The sequence below is a fragment of the Crinia signifera genome, chromosome 3 (assembly GCF_055691185.1).
Source record: "Crinia signifera chromosome 3, ASM5569118v1, whole genome shotgun sequence".
In the NCBI taxonomy this organism is placed as follows: Eukaryota; Metazoa; Chordata; class Amphibia; order Anura; family Myobatrachidae; genus Crinia; species Crinia signifera.
Window position 1 is genome coordinate 279,940,910 of NC_139219.1, and position 19,795 is coordinate 279,960,704.

The window sequence follows — 19,795 nt, forward strand, 5'->3', positions numbered from 1 at the left end:
ACTGGTGAGGTAAAGAGGTAGTGTGAGTACGTGAGGAAGGAGGGCCCTACTCATAAGAGTTAAAAGACTAAAAGGAGGTGGGTGGATGAACGAAAGACAATAGGATAAGTAGGAATGGATGGGAACAGATGGAGGGGTAGGGGAGGCAGGATAGGAGGAGCGAAAGAGGTTAGGAGGAGGAGGGATAGGCTAGTCGGAAGAAGTGGGTTTTGAGGGAGCGCTTGAAGGAGGTAAGGGAACCAGAAAGCTTGATGGGTGGCGGGAGGTTGTTCCAGTGCAGGGGGGCACGGGACATGGGAGTGGGAGGAGGTGATTAGGTGAGAGGTCAGGCGGCGGTCTGCGTTTGAGCGAAGAGGATGGGAGGGAGTGTGGATAGAGATCAGTGAAGAGAGGTAAGGAGCGGTGGAGGAGGAGAGAGCCTTGTAGGTGGTGGTGAGGAGTTTAAAGAGAACTCGGAAAGGAATGGGGAGCCAGTGAAGAGATAGACAGAGGAGGGAGGCGGAGGTAGAGCGGCGGGAGAGGAAGATGAGCCTAGCAGCAGCGTTAAGAATGGATTGGAGAGGGGCAAGGCGGGCGAGAGGTAGCCCGGAGAGAAGGATGTTGCAGTAGTCAAGGCGGGAGATGACAAGAGAGTGAATGAGAATTTTGGTTGCATCAGTGGAGAGCAATGGTCTGATGCGCAAGATGTTGCGGAGGTGAAAGCGGCAAGACTGTGAGAGAGCACGAATGTGCGGGCTCTAAACCAATGTTTAGAGTCTTATTTATGTTCTTTGCAGCATTTATGTAACATGAAACATTTAATCTCATTGATGCATTGTGGCATGGCACTGTTATCCTTCTCTGTCTAGGAATTGCTGGTTAATCATCCTTTAAATAAGATTTCTCGGTGGAACAGTGGAAACACATACTTCCAGATGACAACAGGAAACCTTGTGCGAGATAATAAGATTCTGTGCGAGACATCACTGGTAAGACAAGCAGCTGTGTCCATCAGGATATGCCCAGGAATGCCCTCTGCTTGCAGTTTACATATTAATTGGGGTATTCAATTCAATATGTTTTTTTTTACGGCTAGCCAAAAAAAAGTGTCTTTCCTCAATTGCAGACATTTTTAGTCATGTTTTAACTATTCATCTTAACTTTTTAAGAATAAAAACAAACTATGTGGACCTGCGTGTAATTTGCTGATCTACATGTTTTTCAATCGCTTTAATTGAATAGGTTGAATTTAGAATAAGTAATGATTTTTAGACTGACTACAAATTTGGCACCTACTGTAATTGAATACCCCTATTTTGAAGATATTCTAAGGAAACCTTAAGATCAAATATTTGATGGTATTCAGTATGTTAGCAGGCATGGGTATGTTAGTAGGAAGCATGGACGGTGTAATAGTTAGCATTACTGCTTCACAGCACTCATGGGTTCAATTCCCACCATGGCCCTAACTGTGTAGAGTTCCTCCAAGTGCATCTGGTTTCCTCCCACAATACAAACATATACTGGTAGGTTAATTGGCTCCTAACAAAAGGAACCCTAGAATGTCCGTGTGTGTGTATACATATGGTAAGGAATATAGATGGTAAGCTCCACTGGAAGTGACTCAAATATTCTCTGTAAAGCGCTGCAGAATATGTGTTATAAATAACTGATAATAAATAAATAGGCAAACAAGGCGAACAAGTCAGCATTGCTGGTCATAGGAGTTGATGTACTCCTTGCATGGTGGATAGTTATGTAGCCACATGCAGAGGTGTAACTCCCAGAGACAATGGAGTCCCCTGCCTCTCGTCTCCAAGCCCTGAAGAGGAACCTGCATGTACAGCAGCACCTGTGTGGTTCACAGCAGGTTCCAAGTGTGACCACTGCTCTTTCATATACCATATTTGTCTTTTTTTTTTTTAAGTGGGGCACCTAAACTCCAACTTACCCTGGGTGACTGGGATGAACTTATACCTCTGGCCGCATGGGATAACATTTTGCTGAACACAAATGTTTAAGGGGGAATTTTTGGAGAGGTGTTCCATGTTTACCACAGTGGAGGTGTTCCATGTTTAGCACAGTGGAGAAGGTTTTACATGTTTAGCACAGTGGATAAGGTGTTCCATGTTTAGCACAGTGGATAAGGTGTTCCATGTTTAGCACAGTGGAGAAGGTGTTCCATGTTTAGCACAGTGGAGAAGGTGTTCCATGTTTAGCACAGTGGAGAAGGTGTTCCATGTTTAGCACAGTGGAGAAGGTGTTCCATGTTTAGCACAGTGGAGAAGGTGTTCCATGTTTAGCACAGTGGAGAAGGTGTTCCATGTTTAGCACAGTGGAGAAGGTGTTCCATGTTTAGCACAGTGGAGAAGGTGTTCCATGTTTAGCACAGTCTTTGTTCCAAACGGATCTGGTTTGGAACCTTCCTGACTATCTTTATATGGAAATGTGCACTTAGAACCACTAAAACATTGAAGTGACTCATTTTATAATAGACTGTTCTGAAAGAAAGATTTAGCTTCTGGTTGTACACTATATTGATGTTGTGTTCTCTAACCAACAGGGCTACAAGATGGATGACCTGCTGACATCTTACATTAATTACTTTCTGTCGAAGCAGCACAAGGTGATGGATCCATAAGGCGGCTGTTGTAGTATGTGAATATCCGATCATCAACAACTGCTGACCCTGATAAATGGATTCCAGCCAAGCTGTGCCTATTGCTGCAATAAAATAAAAAAAAATTCTGGTGTGTTTGCGGAGGAAACTAATATAAACGTAATCACTGCCTGGCACCATCACCTGTCTTATCAGTCTTCACTGAACCTGCAGAACATCAGTGCCTTATGTTTTATTTAAAAGAGAGCACACTGACAGCCTTGCTCTGTGTTGTGGTCACTGTTTCACACAAAGGACCAAGCGGTTTATTGCCTGATGCACTCAAAGTGTACAGAGAGTAAGTCTGTATCATTTATCTAAAGCAATGCTACCAGAAGCTTCTCAGAACTTCTCTTGTACATCACCCCTCCATAGAAAAGAAGTACCTGTAAAACATCTCATGCCTTGCCTCATCCGTTAGTACATAGCCAGGCCTAAGCATCTAGCATCACAACATAGACTCTACTGATGGCTAAGTAATGCTTACGCGGAATGTAACATATTTATTGCTAACATGGACTTACCGTTAGTGTAGCAGCAGATAATTGCCAGTCACTACAACCAGATTCATCAGTCACCTACCATTATGGACACCACCAGTGGCTTGACCTAATTTGGTAATTACCATTGTGCTGCAATTGCTGGAGCTTTCGTTTACTGTTCTGGTGCCTTTATCAGCTTTATCAAGACAAGATATGTAAGCATTAGATGTGGGCATCCCTCAGATGCACGGGATGGGTTGGCATGAGATACATTTGTGTGTTGATAAACTAACAATAAAATATCTTTGGATTTGTAGATTTTAAAATAATGAGTGTCCATTTTGTGTTTTCGAGCAAACGTTGAATGAAAAAAATTTACCATTGTACCAGAGGTCATTCTTCCATAGTACAAGTGAGTTGCATTAGTTGAAGTTAGTGGGCATTATAGACACAGAGATAGTTTTGGTCAGACCAACAGAGGCAGGGGACAGGGGTTCAGGACCTCCTAACTTCCACAAATTTTACAGATCCCCAGTTTAACCATATAGGGTCATGGCAGACCCCCACAGATATCACCAATTTGATGAATATAGAAACAGAACATCAATCTAATTTCAGGTGAACAAGAAATGTACAATGGAATCAATATTTAGAACTTCAATACCACAGTCAGCTTCTAAATCTCCTGGTATAGAAGCCTTCTATAGAAACCAATTACCAAAATGCATATCATGTATACTCAAAATGCTGAATAAGTCCCTAACCTCAGGTCACAGGATTGTTGGCAAGAATTTGGATATTTGGAAACATTTCTGTATATGTGACAAGACTATCTCCAGCACCACTGTAATGAGCAGTTTCTGACTTCACCAGTCAATATACATATGGTGGTATTTATCCTGAACATGTGTACTATTATATCCTTCCATACATCCGCAGTGTAAACGGTGTAAATCCTGGATCCAACCCGGCTTGGATCCTTCTTCCAAATGCCGGGTCGGATCCGGGATTTTTGGTGTAAAAGGGGTATCAGTGGATATGACTGTGGCTGAGGCATGCTCCTACCCTGGCCTTAAAAAGGCAATACTCAGCAGGGTTGGGGTGACATGCTCCAGCAAAGCCCATAAACTGGCAGCTGGTTGCCTCTGAGCTTCCCCGGATTCAGGTGGCCTGGCTGGCTAAGGCCTGGTTGCAGCCGGATAAAAACTCTGCAGTGCAAATTGTGGAGAGAGTCGCACTGGACCAGACTATGTGGGTATTAGACCGTGCAATACAGCAGTGGGCTCTACTGGTGGATCCCCAGACATTTGAGGCGCTGGCAGTGGTGACTGAGTGGCAACTGACCCCAGGAAAATTGAGTAAAGCCAGGTAGATTCCAGTACCAAAACCCAGAACTCATGTCCCAATTGATAAGCCAAAGGCCCTTTTTGTGTGCTTTGGATGTGGTGAGCCTGGTCATGTACGGCAGGACTGCTCAAGACAAGTGGAGCTGATGGATTGCAGCACAGGGAACACTGCTCAGCCCGTTGCCTGTGGCACCCCCACAGATCCGAGCACCCTAGCAGCTGCCTAATGGTAGAGCCGGCCCTGGAAAATTAACCCTATAGCACATATTTTATAATGCTATGTTTTTTAGGGACATGAGTTGTAATTTGTACCATTTAAATATCTAGGTATAACCTAATGGCCTTACTAAGGGGTTGAGGTATCAAGCTTTGGAGATGGATAAAATGGAGAAGTTTCCAAAGCAGACAATCATCATCTGCCATTTCAAAGACTATGAGGCAGATGTACAACACCTTGGAGAGTGATAAAAAAGAGAGAAATAAACTACAATTCAATCAGCTCCTACCAGTCATTTGTCAAACACAGCCTGCAACATGGTAGTTTAGAGCTAATTGGCTGGTCCTTTAACTCTCCCCCCTTTATTACTCTGTGAGTTTAGTATATTTATAGTACATGAGCAGCGCCTGTTCTAGATAAGTGACAGAAGCTGATTGGTTGCTTTGGGCATCTGTATTACAGCTACATTTAAATCTAAGATGGCAAGTGTAGGGATAATATGGACCAGTATCCTACAGACATATCAGCTCAACATGTGGAAAATGTTCATAAGTAGCAGCAGCTCTTGTCACTTGTCAGCTTGTTAATAATTACAGGTGACCTCTAAAGGAGATGTCTCCAAATCAACCCAATTCCAAAAGTGTAGCCTCCTATTTTCTCCTGCGAGCCCCAGAATCCACTTTGACAATGTGTCTGCAGCTGCGCTGGACAGCAGAACAAGATGAGTGTGTGATCCCAGTGCATGAGGAGATGAGGAGCTTATTATGCTAAATGGCGCACAAGGGATGATAGTCTCTTCTGATAAAAAGTCATAACCCCCCTCTAACTTATACCCTCTAATTACTATGGCAACAGTGCATCCATCCATTCCACACACACACTCCCTTCTTTGTCCTACCATGAGACATTCTGCTGTGCCTGTCTGATAGGGGGGTGAAGGAGAGGACAGGAATTTGGGACCCCCTCCCCTTATGTCACTTTCCTACCCTAACACACAGCCGTACTTAAACTTGGGGATAAGTAAAGGAGAAACAGTCAGAGGCACAAAGGACATAAAACTGATGAGGCTGTAAGTATGGCATCAATTCTATATAGACATTCCCAATTGTAGTACTATTTCAGCTGCTGCAGTATTCCCAGTGGGCGCCGGTATATAGCCTAATAGGGATCAATGTGTATTTAATGTACAGTTAGACTGTGTGTATGATTTTTAATTCATTATTGGAACTTCAAGTTTGAATTATACGTTATCCGAGTTATAAAGGATTTAATCTGCGGGGGCTGTTTTTGTTGATTGATAAGTAAGCAATTTGTAATTTAGGGGGAGAGTTATCAAAGACTGGGGAGAGAGATAAAGTATCAACCATTTGGTTCCTTTCATTTTTTCAAATAGAGCCTGTAAATATCTCTCTCCAAACTGTAAAACATTTCTGTACTCTGATGAAAAACGCCAGTGTAGTTGATAGACATTCCTATATGTTCAGTATTTGGGTGCGGTGTGTAACATCCATGGATGTGTTATCTATTCTCAGCATTTATTTTATTTTTCAATGCTAACCCTTAGAGCGCCATGTGAATCTGTCAAAATACGTGTGAAATGGCCAAGCAAACATTTTTATTCATCATAATGACCTCATATTGGAAATATATTATTTTTACACATTATTTGAATTTATATGACAAATGTGAGGGACGCTGGCATTTTTAGCGGATATTTTGCACATCTCTCACAGAATTAAGATTTGTCAGTAATTCTGAATTTGCATAATATTATATACGGTATAATATGACATTAGATTTGTTTGTTACAAAATACATTACAATAACAGCGTGATCGTGCTATAATCACCCATACATATAATATCGGTATTAGAAGTGTTCATTAAATCATTGAATAAATTCTGTAACTTTTTATTTTCTGGTGACATTATAAACAACAGTATTAAATTATCAACTTGATACAAGCAGAGACATTTAGCAGCGCATGTATGCATCTTCCTGTTATATGTATATAATGCACTGAAAGAAACCCAAACAGCAGCGGGGTGTGTTTATATGTGTCTACACCCCACACTCAGGATTTTTCTTGAGTGAAATATGTGTCTACACCCCACACTCAGGATTTTTCTTGAGTGAAATATAATTATCTCTGTGTAGCGACATAAAGGCCATTTACTAACACTGCATAACTGTAAAAATCTGATCTAAAACCATATAAAAAAATTGGCTCTCATATGCCTGAGTGAAGTTAGTCATATTGATGATAGCATATTAATGACAGGTTGCTCATTCGCCCTCATAGACTAATATTAAACCAGACTTTTAATAAGCTTTCTTGCTTTTAACACATAATAAAATAAAAATATGTAGTTGATGATGAGAATTCAGTTCAGCTCGGTGCCTGCAAAGTGCCTCCAGAGGGGATCGACTGTGGCATTTTGTGATCAATAACTCCACCAATATTCCATTCCACACCATCGAGGTGTAATAGTGAGGAAAACAAAGGGGTGAGTAAGAGTACACAAAATTAGGTGAGTGTTAATATCATAGTTTTATATTATACAAGTAATAAATATTTTTTCTTACCAATTAAAATAGTGAGGGGCTTCCAATAATCAAAGACAATCAGATAGAATATTAATGTCAAAACCAGAAAGTCGATAGTTATTATGTCGACATTGTTGACATCTGCATAAGGCTACCGTCAGTGAGAAGGGAGGGTTAGGAGTTAAGGGGAGAGTTAGGATTATTTATTTGTTACCAGTTATTTATATAGCGCACACATATTACGCAGCACTTTACAGACTATTACAACATTCACATCAGTCCCTGCCCCAGTGGAGCTTACAATCTATATTCCCTACCATATGTACACGCATGTGATTCTGCGGTAAATTTTGTTGTTAGCTAATTAACCTACCAATATATTTTTAGAATGTGGGAGAAAACCGGAGTAACCGGAGGAAACCCACGCAAGCACGGGGTGAATATACAAACTCTGCACAGTTATGGCCATGGTGGGAATCAAACCCATGACCTCAGTGCTGTGTAACCTTACACCATTCATGCTGCCCACGGTTAGGCACTAGGGGGAAATTTAGGGTTAGGCTGGCCACACATCAGACCAACTTTCCTCCAACCATTCAACTAGTTGTTTGGATGGAATAAAAACCTGGTACTGCATAGGAACAAATGTAATTTGTAATTAAGTCATTTGTTTCCCAAAACTGAAAATGGACAACAACTGTCACTCAGGCAATGGGGGTTATTCTAGTCCATTCTTTCTGACAAAATCCTTCTTAGATGGACAAAACCATGTGCACTGCGGGTGGGGCAGATGTAACTTGTGCAGAGAGAATTAGATTTGGGTGGGGTTTTTCTTCAAAGTGAGATCTATATTGAAGTGTAAAATCATGCAGTCAGTATTTTCCCTGCACAGAAACAAAATAACTCACCCAAATCTAATTCTCTCTGCACATGTTACATCTGCCCCCCTGCAGTGCACATGGTTTTGTCCATCTAAGAAGGATTTTGTCAGAAAGAATGAACTAGAATAAACCCCAATGTTCTGTAGTTAGACCTATTTGATTTAAACAGCTCATCAAATCAAATTGACTGAGACACTAATTAAGTCACCTGTGGTTAAGCATGTATATACTTAAAACTTAGACTGTTGGGTTCCTTGAGGACCACTTTATAGCTGGTAAAGGCATCACTGTACCAGAACACACTGTTTTGTTGACTTTCTAATTATGTTGCCATTTCATGTGTGTCATGGCGAGCAACAAAGCTTATTAGGGGAATGGAGAATTTAAGCTACGGGGAGAGATTAAGCAATTTGGGACTATTTACATTGAAAGAGAGACGTTTAAGGGGGGACATGCTCAACATGTACAAGTATATCAAGGGCCAATATAAGGAACTGTCACACACCCTCTTTTCTACTAGAAAGGAATCGAGGACACGAGGGCATGAGTATAGATTAGAAGAAAAAAGATTTCATTCAGCTAGTAGAAAGAATTTCTTTACGGTCAGAACAGTCAAACTCTGGAACTCTCTTCCCAGAGAGGTGGTAACGGCTGGCTCAGTAAATGCGTTCAAGGCAAAGTTGGACAAACATTTACTGGATAAAAACATCCATGGGTACAAATAAGAAATATATTCTGTCTGTAAAATATCAGAACCTACCAAATCAGCAATGGATATCTATACCAGGTTGAACTAGATGGACGCAAGTCTTTTTTCAGCCTTACCTACTATGTAACTATGTAACTATATAAGGATGTCATTGTGACAAAATATACCAAACCCAAGAAAACATAGGGCAAGCCTCAGTGGAGACATCTGCTATATTGGGGGCACACACTTTCAATCAAGGAATCAAATAAAATGTAAGTTGTTATTTAGTTAAATATGCTAATTATAAATTGACACCCCCAAGGAGTATTGCAGGGAAATAAGCAAAGTTAAATTTCCATAATAGTCAGTTTTGTGCATAGCCAGATGTCATGGGGATGGCACATCTCACTAAACAGAATTGTCCAACTCAGATTCATTGGGATCAATTCAATTAGCAGCTTGGCTGTGATGTAACGGGCCATCCTGACCTCCAGTAGTGCTGCTTTCCCTGCATCCAAAAGAGATGCAAAAGAAAAGTAGTATGGTTGAGCCAACCATAACTGTCTGGTAGCCGAACAGCCGCTATGTTTGGCTTTGCATAGAAACAGTTATTAAGCCTATTGAGTTAAGTAAAACGCGGAATCATACTGTACATTGCAGATTATTACCATTAACACAGCATAACCTGCAAGATCCCTTACAACTGATACAAATTGCTCTACAATTTTGTATTGTAGTTACTTGGGCCAAATAAAAAAAGAAAAGAGTATTTTCAGATATCAGGGGTCATGTTGGAGGGTGATGGGAATAGTATGGGTGAAGATCTGCAGCCAATTATCTCTCTCCAAAATTGCAGTTTCTTGGGATTTCATCTCTAGGACCGCTCATATTTGCCAATGTGCAATCTTATAGGTGTGACCAGTGGTGGATTGGGAACTAAAAGTAGTCATGTAGTCATGGCAGCATCACTGGACGACAGAGAAGGGATAATAGTTTGTGGACAATGTAGTGTACTGTCATGTGACCCCACAATAAAACAGGTATTCCTTTTCTATTCACTCCCAATTTGTTTGGGATCGAATCTCATGACACAGTGAACCCATCCAATTTTTACTATATTGTACTAATCTGTACTACAGTATATAGTCTTACCTGCAAAATTTTTCCTTACAGGCTGCGGGATTGGTGATAAGCCAACCCACAGCTAGCAGGAACCCCAGCGCTTTAAGTTTAAACTGTGTGAAAAATATCAATCAGGTATATAGATATATCAGATATATATCAGCTGCTGCAAATCACACCTGTGGGTTTGCCTTTACCCACAAATATTCAACACTAGGAAGCAGAGGAAAGAAAGAGGGGGTGGTGTGTACTGCGCTGCTAGATATATGTATAAATTTAAGGATATACTCCAAACAGATGACCAACGTGCAGAGATTGAGTGACACAGACACACTGCTTAATACAGTCTACATTTTATATATTAAATAACATCAAGCAATACATTAATTACAATACATAAGAAAAACAAAAAATATATATAAGAAAAATAAATAAATAAAACACAATCGAGGTAAAAATAGATACAGTATATCTGTATTAGGTAAATTGATTAAAATGAAAAAAATATATATATATAAAAAGGGGAATTATAGGCTGTTGATACAGAGCCTAATAATGAGCAGTCCTTAATAGGACTAGGATTGGACGATTGCTGGGGGTGCTCCGCTGTTAATAAGCCACACAAATGGTTAAAAGCCAGTTGGTTAGTAAGCGTCTCACAGAAATGCTGTTATCCAGATATTTGTTAATATTGGTTAGTGAGTTGAAACCACTGTCTCTAACTACTGCATACTAATTGCTATTTGTGTGTCCAGCCATATTCCATCTCTAATGCATGGTTATTCACATGCTAAATGACTGTTGACCCTACATCATATCAGTATACAAACAATAACTTCTTATTGGACTTTTAACTCACTAACCAATATTAATCAATTTACCTAATACAGATATACTGTATCTATTTTTACCTCAATTGTGTTTTATTTATTTATTTTTCTTATATATATTTTTTTGTTTTTCTTATGTATTGTAATTAATGTATTGCTTGATGTTATTTAATATATAAAATGTAGACTGTATTAAGCAGTGTGTCTGTGTCACTCAATCTCTGCACGTTGGTCATCTGTTTGGAGTATATCCTTAAATTTATACATATATCTACCAGCGCAATACACACCACCCCCTTTTTCTACCTCAGTCTTACCTGCAAAGCCTATTCGATATAGACTGAACAGGAGTGTGCATCAGCATTGAGGGGGTTATTTTGGTTCACTCTTTCTAACAAATTCCTTCTTAGATGGACAAAACCATGTGCACTGCAGGTGGGGCAGATGTAAAATGTGCAGGGAGAATTCGATTTGGGTGAGTTATGTGCAGGGTAAATACTGACTGTTTTATTTTTACACTGCAATATAGATCTCACTTTGAAGTAAAACCCCACCCAAATCTAATTCTCTCTGCACAAGTTACATCTGCCCCACCTGCAGTGCACATGGTTTTGTCCATCTAAGAAGGAACTTATCAGAAAGAGTGAACCAAAATAACCCCCTGAATGAGGCTGAAAATCGATTGACTTCGATTAGATTTTGTCTATATAGACAAAATCGAATATGAGGCATCAGAGGTACTTTATCCTACTAAGGATCTTCTATGTGTTGGTCAATCAGTCCCTGGCAGTGGCGGAACTGCAGGAGACAACGGAGGCTCCAGCCGGGTGTTAAGCCCTGAAGGGGCACATCGCTCTGTCACAATTCCGGCCAGCTCAAGGCTTCCCCCCCCATCTGTGACAGCCCCCTGACAGCCGCTAGCTCTGCAGCGCCTAATAGATGATAGACGATGATAGAGCTAGCGGCTGTCCAGTGGAACTTCAAACCTGCAGCCTCGGGCTTCATGATAGGATGGCGGGCAGGGCAGAAGGCCTGGAAAGCAGCAGAGGCACCTCGGCTCTAGCGGTGTCGCTAAGGTCAAGGGGCTGCTGGTGTCTGGGAGCTATACATGCGTGTTACCTAACTGACCCCCTCTCTGCCTGACTCCCCCCCTTGTTCTCTGCCTCACCCCCCTCTCTATATGCCTGACCCCACATCCCTCCGGCCCTCTCTGCCTCACGCCATTCTATATGCCTGACACCCCTCTCTCTACCTAACCCTCCCTTTCTCACTCTGCCTGAACCCCTCTCTCACCCATCTCTCTCTTTGCCTGACCCCCTCTATCCTTCTACCTAATCCGTCTCTCTCTACCTGACCTCCCTCTCTCTCTGTGTATGATCCCCCTCTTTCTTACCCCCCTCTACTCCTTACAATCTCTCACCCCTCTCACTCTAACACTGATACCATCTCTCACCCCTCTCTATCACTGACACCATCTCTCACCCCCTTTCTATCTTCCCTCACTCACACCCCACTCTTTCCATCTGACACCCTCCCCTCTCTATTCTTGACGCCCTCTCTCACCCCTCTTTATTTAACCACTTCTCTCCTCCCACACTCTCACCCACCCATCTCTCAATCCATGACACTGTATCTCTCTCATCCCCCTCTTCTCTTTCCCTCTCAAACTCAGGCACCCTCTCCTCTGACCCACTCTCTTTCTAACCCTGACACACTATCACTTTACCCTCTCATTTCCTCACTTTACCTGACTCCCCCTCCCTCTCTGACATTCTCACTCTCTGACACTTGTTTCTCTCTTTCTCCATGATTCCCTATCTATCATTCTCCATTGCTCCACCTATCTCATTCTCCCTCTCTATAGCTATGTATCTATGGTGGGGGGCATCAGCTTATATCTTGCTTCCGTGCTACATGGATGAACTTACGCCATTGGTCCCTGGGCTTGATGGCCAACTGAAGTGTAAATGTATATATACCACACACTGCAGTGTGAAGAACACCAATAGGATGTCCGTTGTGTCTGGGGTCATGGCAAATGCTAATAAAGGCTCATTTTAAAAGAAGTGGGGATAATAATCTCATTGTTGGGATACTGAGAATTGCAGGATGCAGTGTGGAAATGCATGCTAATTCTTATCCTGATATGGACATCTATCACAAGAGAGGGAGAATATGAGTCAGATGTGTTATATCCAAATAGGCAAAACAAAACGTTCAACTCATCTGCATATGGTGTCAATGACTGATAACTGTTAAAGGGTAAATGAATAAAGAAGCCTGCATCAGAAAGCAGGACATCAAGATCCAAATACTGTGAGCCATTCAGTCTGGCCGATCATAGCTACAAAAGAATGTATTAGCATTTGTAGAGACAATGGATGGGGAAATTACTTGCCACAGGCTGAATGTTTTAAACTGTAACAATTGTAAGTAAGGACATACACAGAGGCAAGTGTGTAGGAGCAAATGGGAGCAGATAGAACATAATTCATCCGATTGCAAAACCTTTTCAGCTCTTTCACAATCTGATGTGACCAGCGCAGATCTGTACAGACAATAGCCCAAGGGCTTGTTATTAATTTCCACTATTATAGAACTGAAGAGCACAATACTTGTAAGTAGTTAAAAGGACAAATCTGATGTACTTCCTATTGTAGCGCATCACAGAGCCACCCCAGTCCACACACAGGAGCTCCATTAGATTAAATGGCCTCACCAATAAGATGCACCTACCCCTACATGGTGCGAAGGTCACTAAAACGCGCATTGCACTGTGTGCGGACACCTTAAGGATTTCCTTCCTCCTCCAGTTCTGGTGAAGTCAGGTTCTCACACTGGACAAGCCTGTTTTCACCTGTTGCTTATGGAACCATTAGAGATTAGGTACATTTAGAGTGTGGGTATCTGGGATACTTGAAAGTTCAAGTTTATTCCAATTGCTCCTATGGACAATATGGGGTAAATTTACTTAGAGGGGCGTTCTATTGAAGATGGAATATTGCCCATAGCAACCATTCAGATTTTGCGTCTAGTTTTTCAGCACCTTCTAGAAGACAGTTTTCGCAAATATTGGTCCTAGCGCTTATTTTACTCTAAATTGGCGACCGGGGGCCCAGTTTTACAAAATGAGTGGCATGTGCTGTGCTGGATAAGACTGGAGCTGTTGAGTTCACGTGGTGTCAGGAGTTGGGGAGTTGCCATGGGCAGAAGACAGGGAGCTGTAGCGGCGGCGGCGACCTGGAGATGGGGAGCTTCAAGCAGCGGCAGCCGGGAGACGGAGAGCACACTGCGGGGGAGTGAATGGGAGGCCTGACGATACTACTAAGAACGAGACCTGCCTCTTCTCTCCACCCTCCTTGCCCCATATCTACTCGTTGTCAAGTCACCCATCACCACTTCTCCTGTCACCTTGTCATCTCACCCCATCCTTTCTCGCCACCTGTCACCTCACCCACTGTCACCTCATCCTCTGTCACCATCCTCTCTTGCCACCCATCACCTCATCTTCTGTCACCTCATCCTCTCTTGCCAACGGTCACCTCATCCTCTCTCACCTCTTCCTATCTCACCACCCGTCACCTCACCCTCTGTCACTTCACCCTTTCTCACCACCTGCCACCTCACCCCTTCTTGCCACCCATCACCTTCTTATCTCTCTTCCTGACATTCTCTTAATCCTGCGCCCCCCCCCCTTTCTCTATCGGACACCCTCTATTTCTTCTCTCAATTTCTCTTTTTCCATGAAATCCTCTCTATCCCTGACTACCCCTCTTTACTGCTTCTATTTTCAGCCTCTCTTTCCCCCAACACCCTCTTTGTCGTTCACTCCACTCACTTTCTTCTGCCCCCTCCTAAGAGACATTGTAGTGACAGTGGGGGGGGGGGGGGGGGGGGGGGGGGGCAAAAGTAGTAGCCCAAAAGCATAATATGTGAAGAGACCCATAAACTGTGGAGTAGGACACCAATTTTATAAAGGGAGGGGTGTCCCAGGGACCCACATTAGTTTTCACTGAGTGCAATCACTTGAAAGAAGATATTAGATAGAATCTGATTGGTTGTTATGGGCAACATCCCATCTTCAAAAAAAAATCCCATCTTAGTAAATGTTCCCCTATGAGTCTAGCAGTCTGAATGAAATGTTTGAAACTATACCCATATTTAATACTTTTTTTTATAATTTTTAATAGATTTATTATAAACACACACATGATCTCCCATGGGAAAACAAAACACACATCTAGGCTGACACAGGATTAAAACAAACGTAAACACACACACACACACGTCCCCACAAGAAAAAACACATTGTTGTCCCCACAGAAAACAATAATGCACACAGTAATATTCCTTGCCCCCACCAGAAGACTGATGATCTGTTGGTGCACTGAAGGAGAGGACAGACAGCTCCCAGTCCCACCCACAGTCAGCATTGGCTGTAGCCTCACTGCAGACTCCAGAGCACTGTGTGGTCTGGAGCGCTGGCAGTTACATTACATATGATGTCACAACATAAGTCATGTCTGAGCAACCCTGACAAACACATTGCTGCCTGGGCCCAAATTAGGAACTGGGTTGCGGTTGACCTTGTTGTCAACTCCATCGGTTGCCGTTTTGCTTAGGGTGTTGAGAAGCCTTACACCGGCCCTGAAGCAATGAAATAACCTACAATGTTCTAATGGGTCTATGCACTAAGCCTTGTAGACTGATAAAGTGGACATAGATAAAGTACCAGCCAATAAACTAGCTGTTATTTAAAAAAAAAAAAAAAAAGCCTGTAACATGGCAGTTAGGAACTGATTGGCTGGTAGTTTCTATCTTTCCATGTTAGTTCTCTCCAAGGCACTAACTATCTGCTACAAATCTCATTTGTCTGCACTTTGTAGTACTCGGATTGTAAACACTGCACTTTTTTTTGGAGAATCTTATGTATGATTACGTACATGAAACATGATTTTTGTCCTTTTTTGGTTGAATTCCTTGGAATTTTTTGCATACACGGGAGATACTGGTCACTGTCCTCTTCTTGGAGACATTTGCCAGCCCATTGTATGGTTGTGTGTATACTGATTGTGAATTTATTGGGATTAGTACCATTGTTGTTATCCATTATTCTCTAAATTATTTATGTAATTTAATTGACTTGCAGTAATAGAGTAATTGGATTTTGGAATTATTGGATTTAATTGACTTGCAGTAATAGAGTAGGAGTTTGGATTTTGAATGGACATTTATACTTTTGCAAAGTTAATGTCTTAACATTGAGGTAAACTATTACTGTGCCAATGCTACTCCTGATTGCAGCGTCATGATTCACAGGCGTGTGTATGGGCAACTTCCACAAGGTTCAAATAAGGGAGCATGTAGAATGCATGGTCAACAGCAAAATGTAATTGCTGTGTTCATTTTTGGACATTGTAACTGGTGACTCCATACCAATTGTATAGCGGCCATTTAAAACTATGGAACTAACCAATTTGCCTCTGTCTTTTAGTGTTGCACTGAAGCCACCTGTGGAAGATGAGTGGTTCCGAACTGAAAATGTTAAACAATTCCTCCGTCTTAGCTTGGGTGGATCCTTGCGTACAAGAAACGTGGTTGGAGAATGCTCTGCTCTCTGTCTGCTATCTGCTCGGACTCTTTGTAGGAGGCCTGGGAAACATATTAGCCCTCTCAGTCTTTGCGCGAGACCGTCAGCCTAAATCGCCTTCTGACATCTTTCTCCTCCACCTGGCGCTATCTGATCTCTTCCTGCTGCTAAGCCTCCCCACTCGGCTCTTCTACCACCTCTCAGGAAACAGCTGGCCCTTTGGCTCCATGGCCTGCAGACTCTCTGGATTTGTTTTCTATCTCAATATGTATGCCAGTCTATACTTTCTGGCAGGCATAAGCATTGACAGGTATCTGGCCATCGTACACCCCCTTAACTCTGTCAAAATTCGGAAGCCATTACATGCTCATGTGACTTGTGGCCTATTGTGGGCCATTGTCGCATTTGCTACTGCACCGTTGCTTTTAGGCCGCGGAATAGCAATGGATGAAACGGTTTGCCGGTTGCTGTACCGTGAAACACCATCTTTGCGAGCACTGTCCTCACTAAGTGCTGCATTTGCTATCCCTTTCTTGGGCACAGTCATTTGTTATGGTCTTATTTTGAAGCGTCTTAGAAAAGGAGGTGACAGGAAGCCCAAGGAGCGTGCGGTAAAGATGGTGCTGCTGGTTCTTACAATATTCCTCATCTGCTTTGTTCCATACCATCTCAGTCGTACACTTTACCACGTGTTGATGCCTGGAGGAGAAAGCACTGCCATGCTATCTTCCTGTGACTTGAGGCAAGGCTTAGCGTTAGCAAATAGATTTACCTCCTGCCTCAGCACCCTAAATGCTGCACTAGATCCGCTGGTCTATTTTTTTGCTGTTAAGAAATTCCGTCAGACTTTTGCTCATTTGCCGTGTAGACGGGATGGGGCAGACAATGGTAAAACCCGGGAGGAAGTACGAACAGAGGACAGCTCACTCAGTGCCAAGACAGATGTATGATGGGAAATTTCAGAACAAAGAGTTATGGATCAGATGTAAAATGCTTATGAAATGACGCCAGCAATGGAGAGAGACCAGTCTGGTTCCTCAAAGAACATCAACTACTGTCCAGGACAATTTTCTCCAGACATTGCAACAACTCACAATTAAAAAAATCACAGTAATTACTGGGCTTCAAAGACTCAAAATCACATCCTGCATTGTTAAATGCTGGCAACTAAAACACACACACACTGATTATTCAGCCGTTTTGTCATGTGAATGGGGATTTTCTTTAGCGCCGCACAGACACCACTAACCAATGTGAGTGAACAAAGAAATGAAAAAAAAAAAAAACATGAGCGTATTACATTAACTTCACAAGTCTACATATACTGTCAAACTAATTGAGACTATTTATCAGAAACACCTATAGCTTATCAGTGATATATGTTTATTTACACAATTGTTTTACATCATAATTATTTTCTAGCTGCCTGTAAGTAGATCAAGTCAAGGGGATCTGTAAAAATTGACTTTTTGAAAGTGAGCATAATACAGTCTTCTGATATTTATATCTTATAGATTGCGGGAACGGCATACCTCTCAACTTTTGGAGATGAAAATACTTTAGTCCTTTTACAGACTACACTGACATTAAAAATAATTTTTGGCTTTTTTAAAGGAAAGTTGTGCTTGTGGTGTACATATTTTTTACGTACTGATCACTTAGATTAATATGACTAAGGGCCAGATGTATCAAGTTTCAAAAAGTGATAAAATATAGAGTGATAAACAACCAGCCAATCAGTTCCTACATGTCATTTTTCAAACCCATATATGGACATATATTAGATAGTAACTCCTTATCGAAAATTTTTCTTTTGGACCCCCATATATACCCAAATCATTCATAAATTGTAATTCCTCATATATAATTTATTTACTATATTGTGGTTGTAAACTCCCCTATATAGGTAGGACCACCAGGTCCCTAAGAACCCGATTTATGGAACATCGCCGAAATATATTGAAAGGTTTCCAAAACCATAGTGTGTCAAGACATTATCAGACACACCATAAATCAGACCCAAAATGTCTATCTATAGTTGGCCTAGAATTTATAGCCTATACATCCCGAGGTGGTGATAGGTATAACATGTTATGCAAAAGAGAGATCTATTGGACATTGAGATTTAACTCACTATACCCCGATGGTCTAAATGAGACTATCGAATTGAACACAGCATTGTAATAATGACATCGTTTTGGTATGTCCTATTTCTTTCTGATAAATGTCAGATTTATTTGACAGAATTAAATAATGATAGAAGTTATAATTTTATGTGATCGCTATTATTTCCAAATTATTTTTTCTACTGTACTATTATATGGTTTAATGAAATGTCTTCACAGAGATATATATAGGTCCTATAATTATCAAGAAAACTCACTATTGATATATGTATATTATAATGATCATACGTTAGTTAGACTTGTTTTAGATATATGTTTCTATTAAAAGTATGTGCAATATGTGGAATCATTGGTCTGTGTCCAACCATCGGGCCGGTGTGCGGATCAGTTAGGTATTCCACTATGGCAACCAGTCCTTTGGGCGTCGTCATGACGACACAGAAAACATTCAGCTGGACACATGCGTGGAACCCGGTGACGTCAGGTACAGGCCGCGTCGCACAGGCGCGCGGCGCCTGACGTACATCCGGGCGAGACGTGGGTGTCCTGGGATGTGATCTGAGCTGCACGGCATGTCCGTGTCACGTGACCGAGCATTGCCTACCAGCACAATGGATGCAGCAAGGGGAGGATGGACACGTCTTCTGCCAATATCGCCGTTACCGGCAATCGGCGATTGGCGGAGGCGCTGGACTTCTGTACCCTGCTAGCATGGTCCCCCCACCTTGGCCCGATGTAAGGTACAGCTTTCTATAAGCCTTTATTGGTGCTCTACAAATGATAATATGATGCACAGCCTATTTCCGGGTCACATGATCGGAATACCGATATGTGACATTAAAAATAGTGTTTTATAATCATGAGATCTACAAATATTATATATATATAAGGTTACAGATTGCCTCCTGTCAATACAAAATATATTTAATTGCTAAAATATACACGGTTCTCCTAGCATTTGTGTTTATTGGTTTTAATCATCTCACATGTGAATCAGTGAATCAATTAGCAATGCAGGTATATATACCCAGGACAAACTGTCCTACAACCACACTTGCTCCTGAGGAAGCCTGAGGTTCCGGGGAAACGCGTTGAGCATTCCATCATTGCTGACTACATCCACTAAACAAAAGTGACCTGGTTCATCATCATCCCGAGACGTCCCCTTGAAAAATACTTGGTTATTCCACTTTTGGGTTACAACAACATCCCTAATTATCCAAGGAGAGGAGGACTGCCTATCAGGGACCCTTGAGCCTTTCAAATCATAAGGCAACTAGAACCACAATCCTCACAGCACTCCTGGCTACCAAACAACCAGAGCC

At 41.8% G+C, this 19,795-nt stretch overlaps 2 protein-coding genes across 2 annotated transcripts in view; both read left to right on the top strand.

The window, feature by feature from the left end:
• The window catches only part of MYO7B (myosin VIIB), a 177,287-nt gene extending 173,857 nt beyond the window's left edge, over positions 1–3,430 (top strand). Inside the window, exons 48-49 of the mRNA XM_083178235.1 lie at positions 849–968; positions 2,543–3,430. Coding sequence (XP_083034361.1) covers positions 849–968; positions 2,543–2,620 — 198 coding nt within the window. The 3' untranslated portion in view covers positions 2,621–3,430. The remainder of the gene's footprint in view (positions 1–848; positions 969–2,542) is intronic.
• Positions 3,431–5,581: 2,151 nt separating this feature from the next.
• On the top strand, positions 5,582–17,720 carry GPR17 (G protein-coupled receptor 17). The gene is made up of 2 exons (XM_083178237.1): positions 5,582–5,752; positions 16,249–17,720. The coding sequence occupies exon 2, from the start codon at positions 16,275–16,277 to the stop codon at positions 17,292–17,294; it is 1,020 nt and encodes a 339-aa protein (XP_083034363.1). The 5' UTR covers positions 5,582–5,752; positions 16,249–16,274; the 3' UTR covers positions 17,295–17,720.
• Positions 17,721–19,795: the final 2,075 nt, after the last annotated feature.

Excerpts from the sequence above, each read along its gene's own strand:
- GPR17 (XM_083178237.1), top strand. The coding sequence starts at position 16,275 with ATGAGTGGTTCCGAACTGAAAATGTTAAACAATTCCTCCGTCTTAGCT.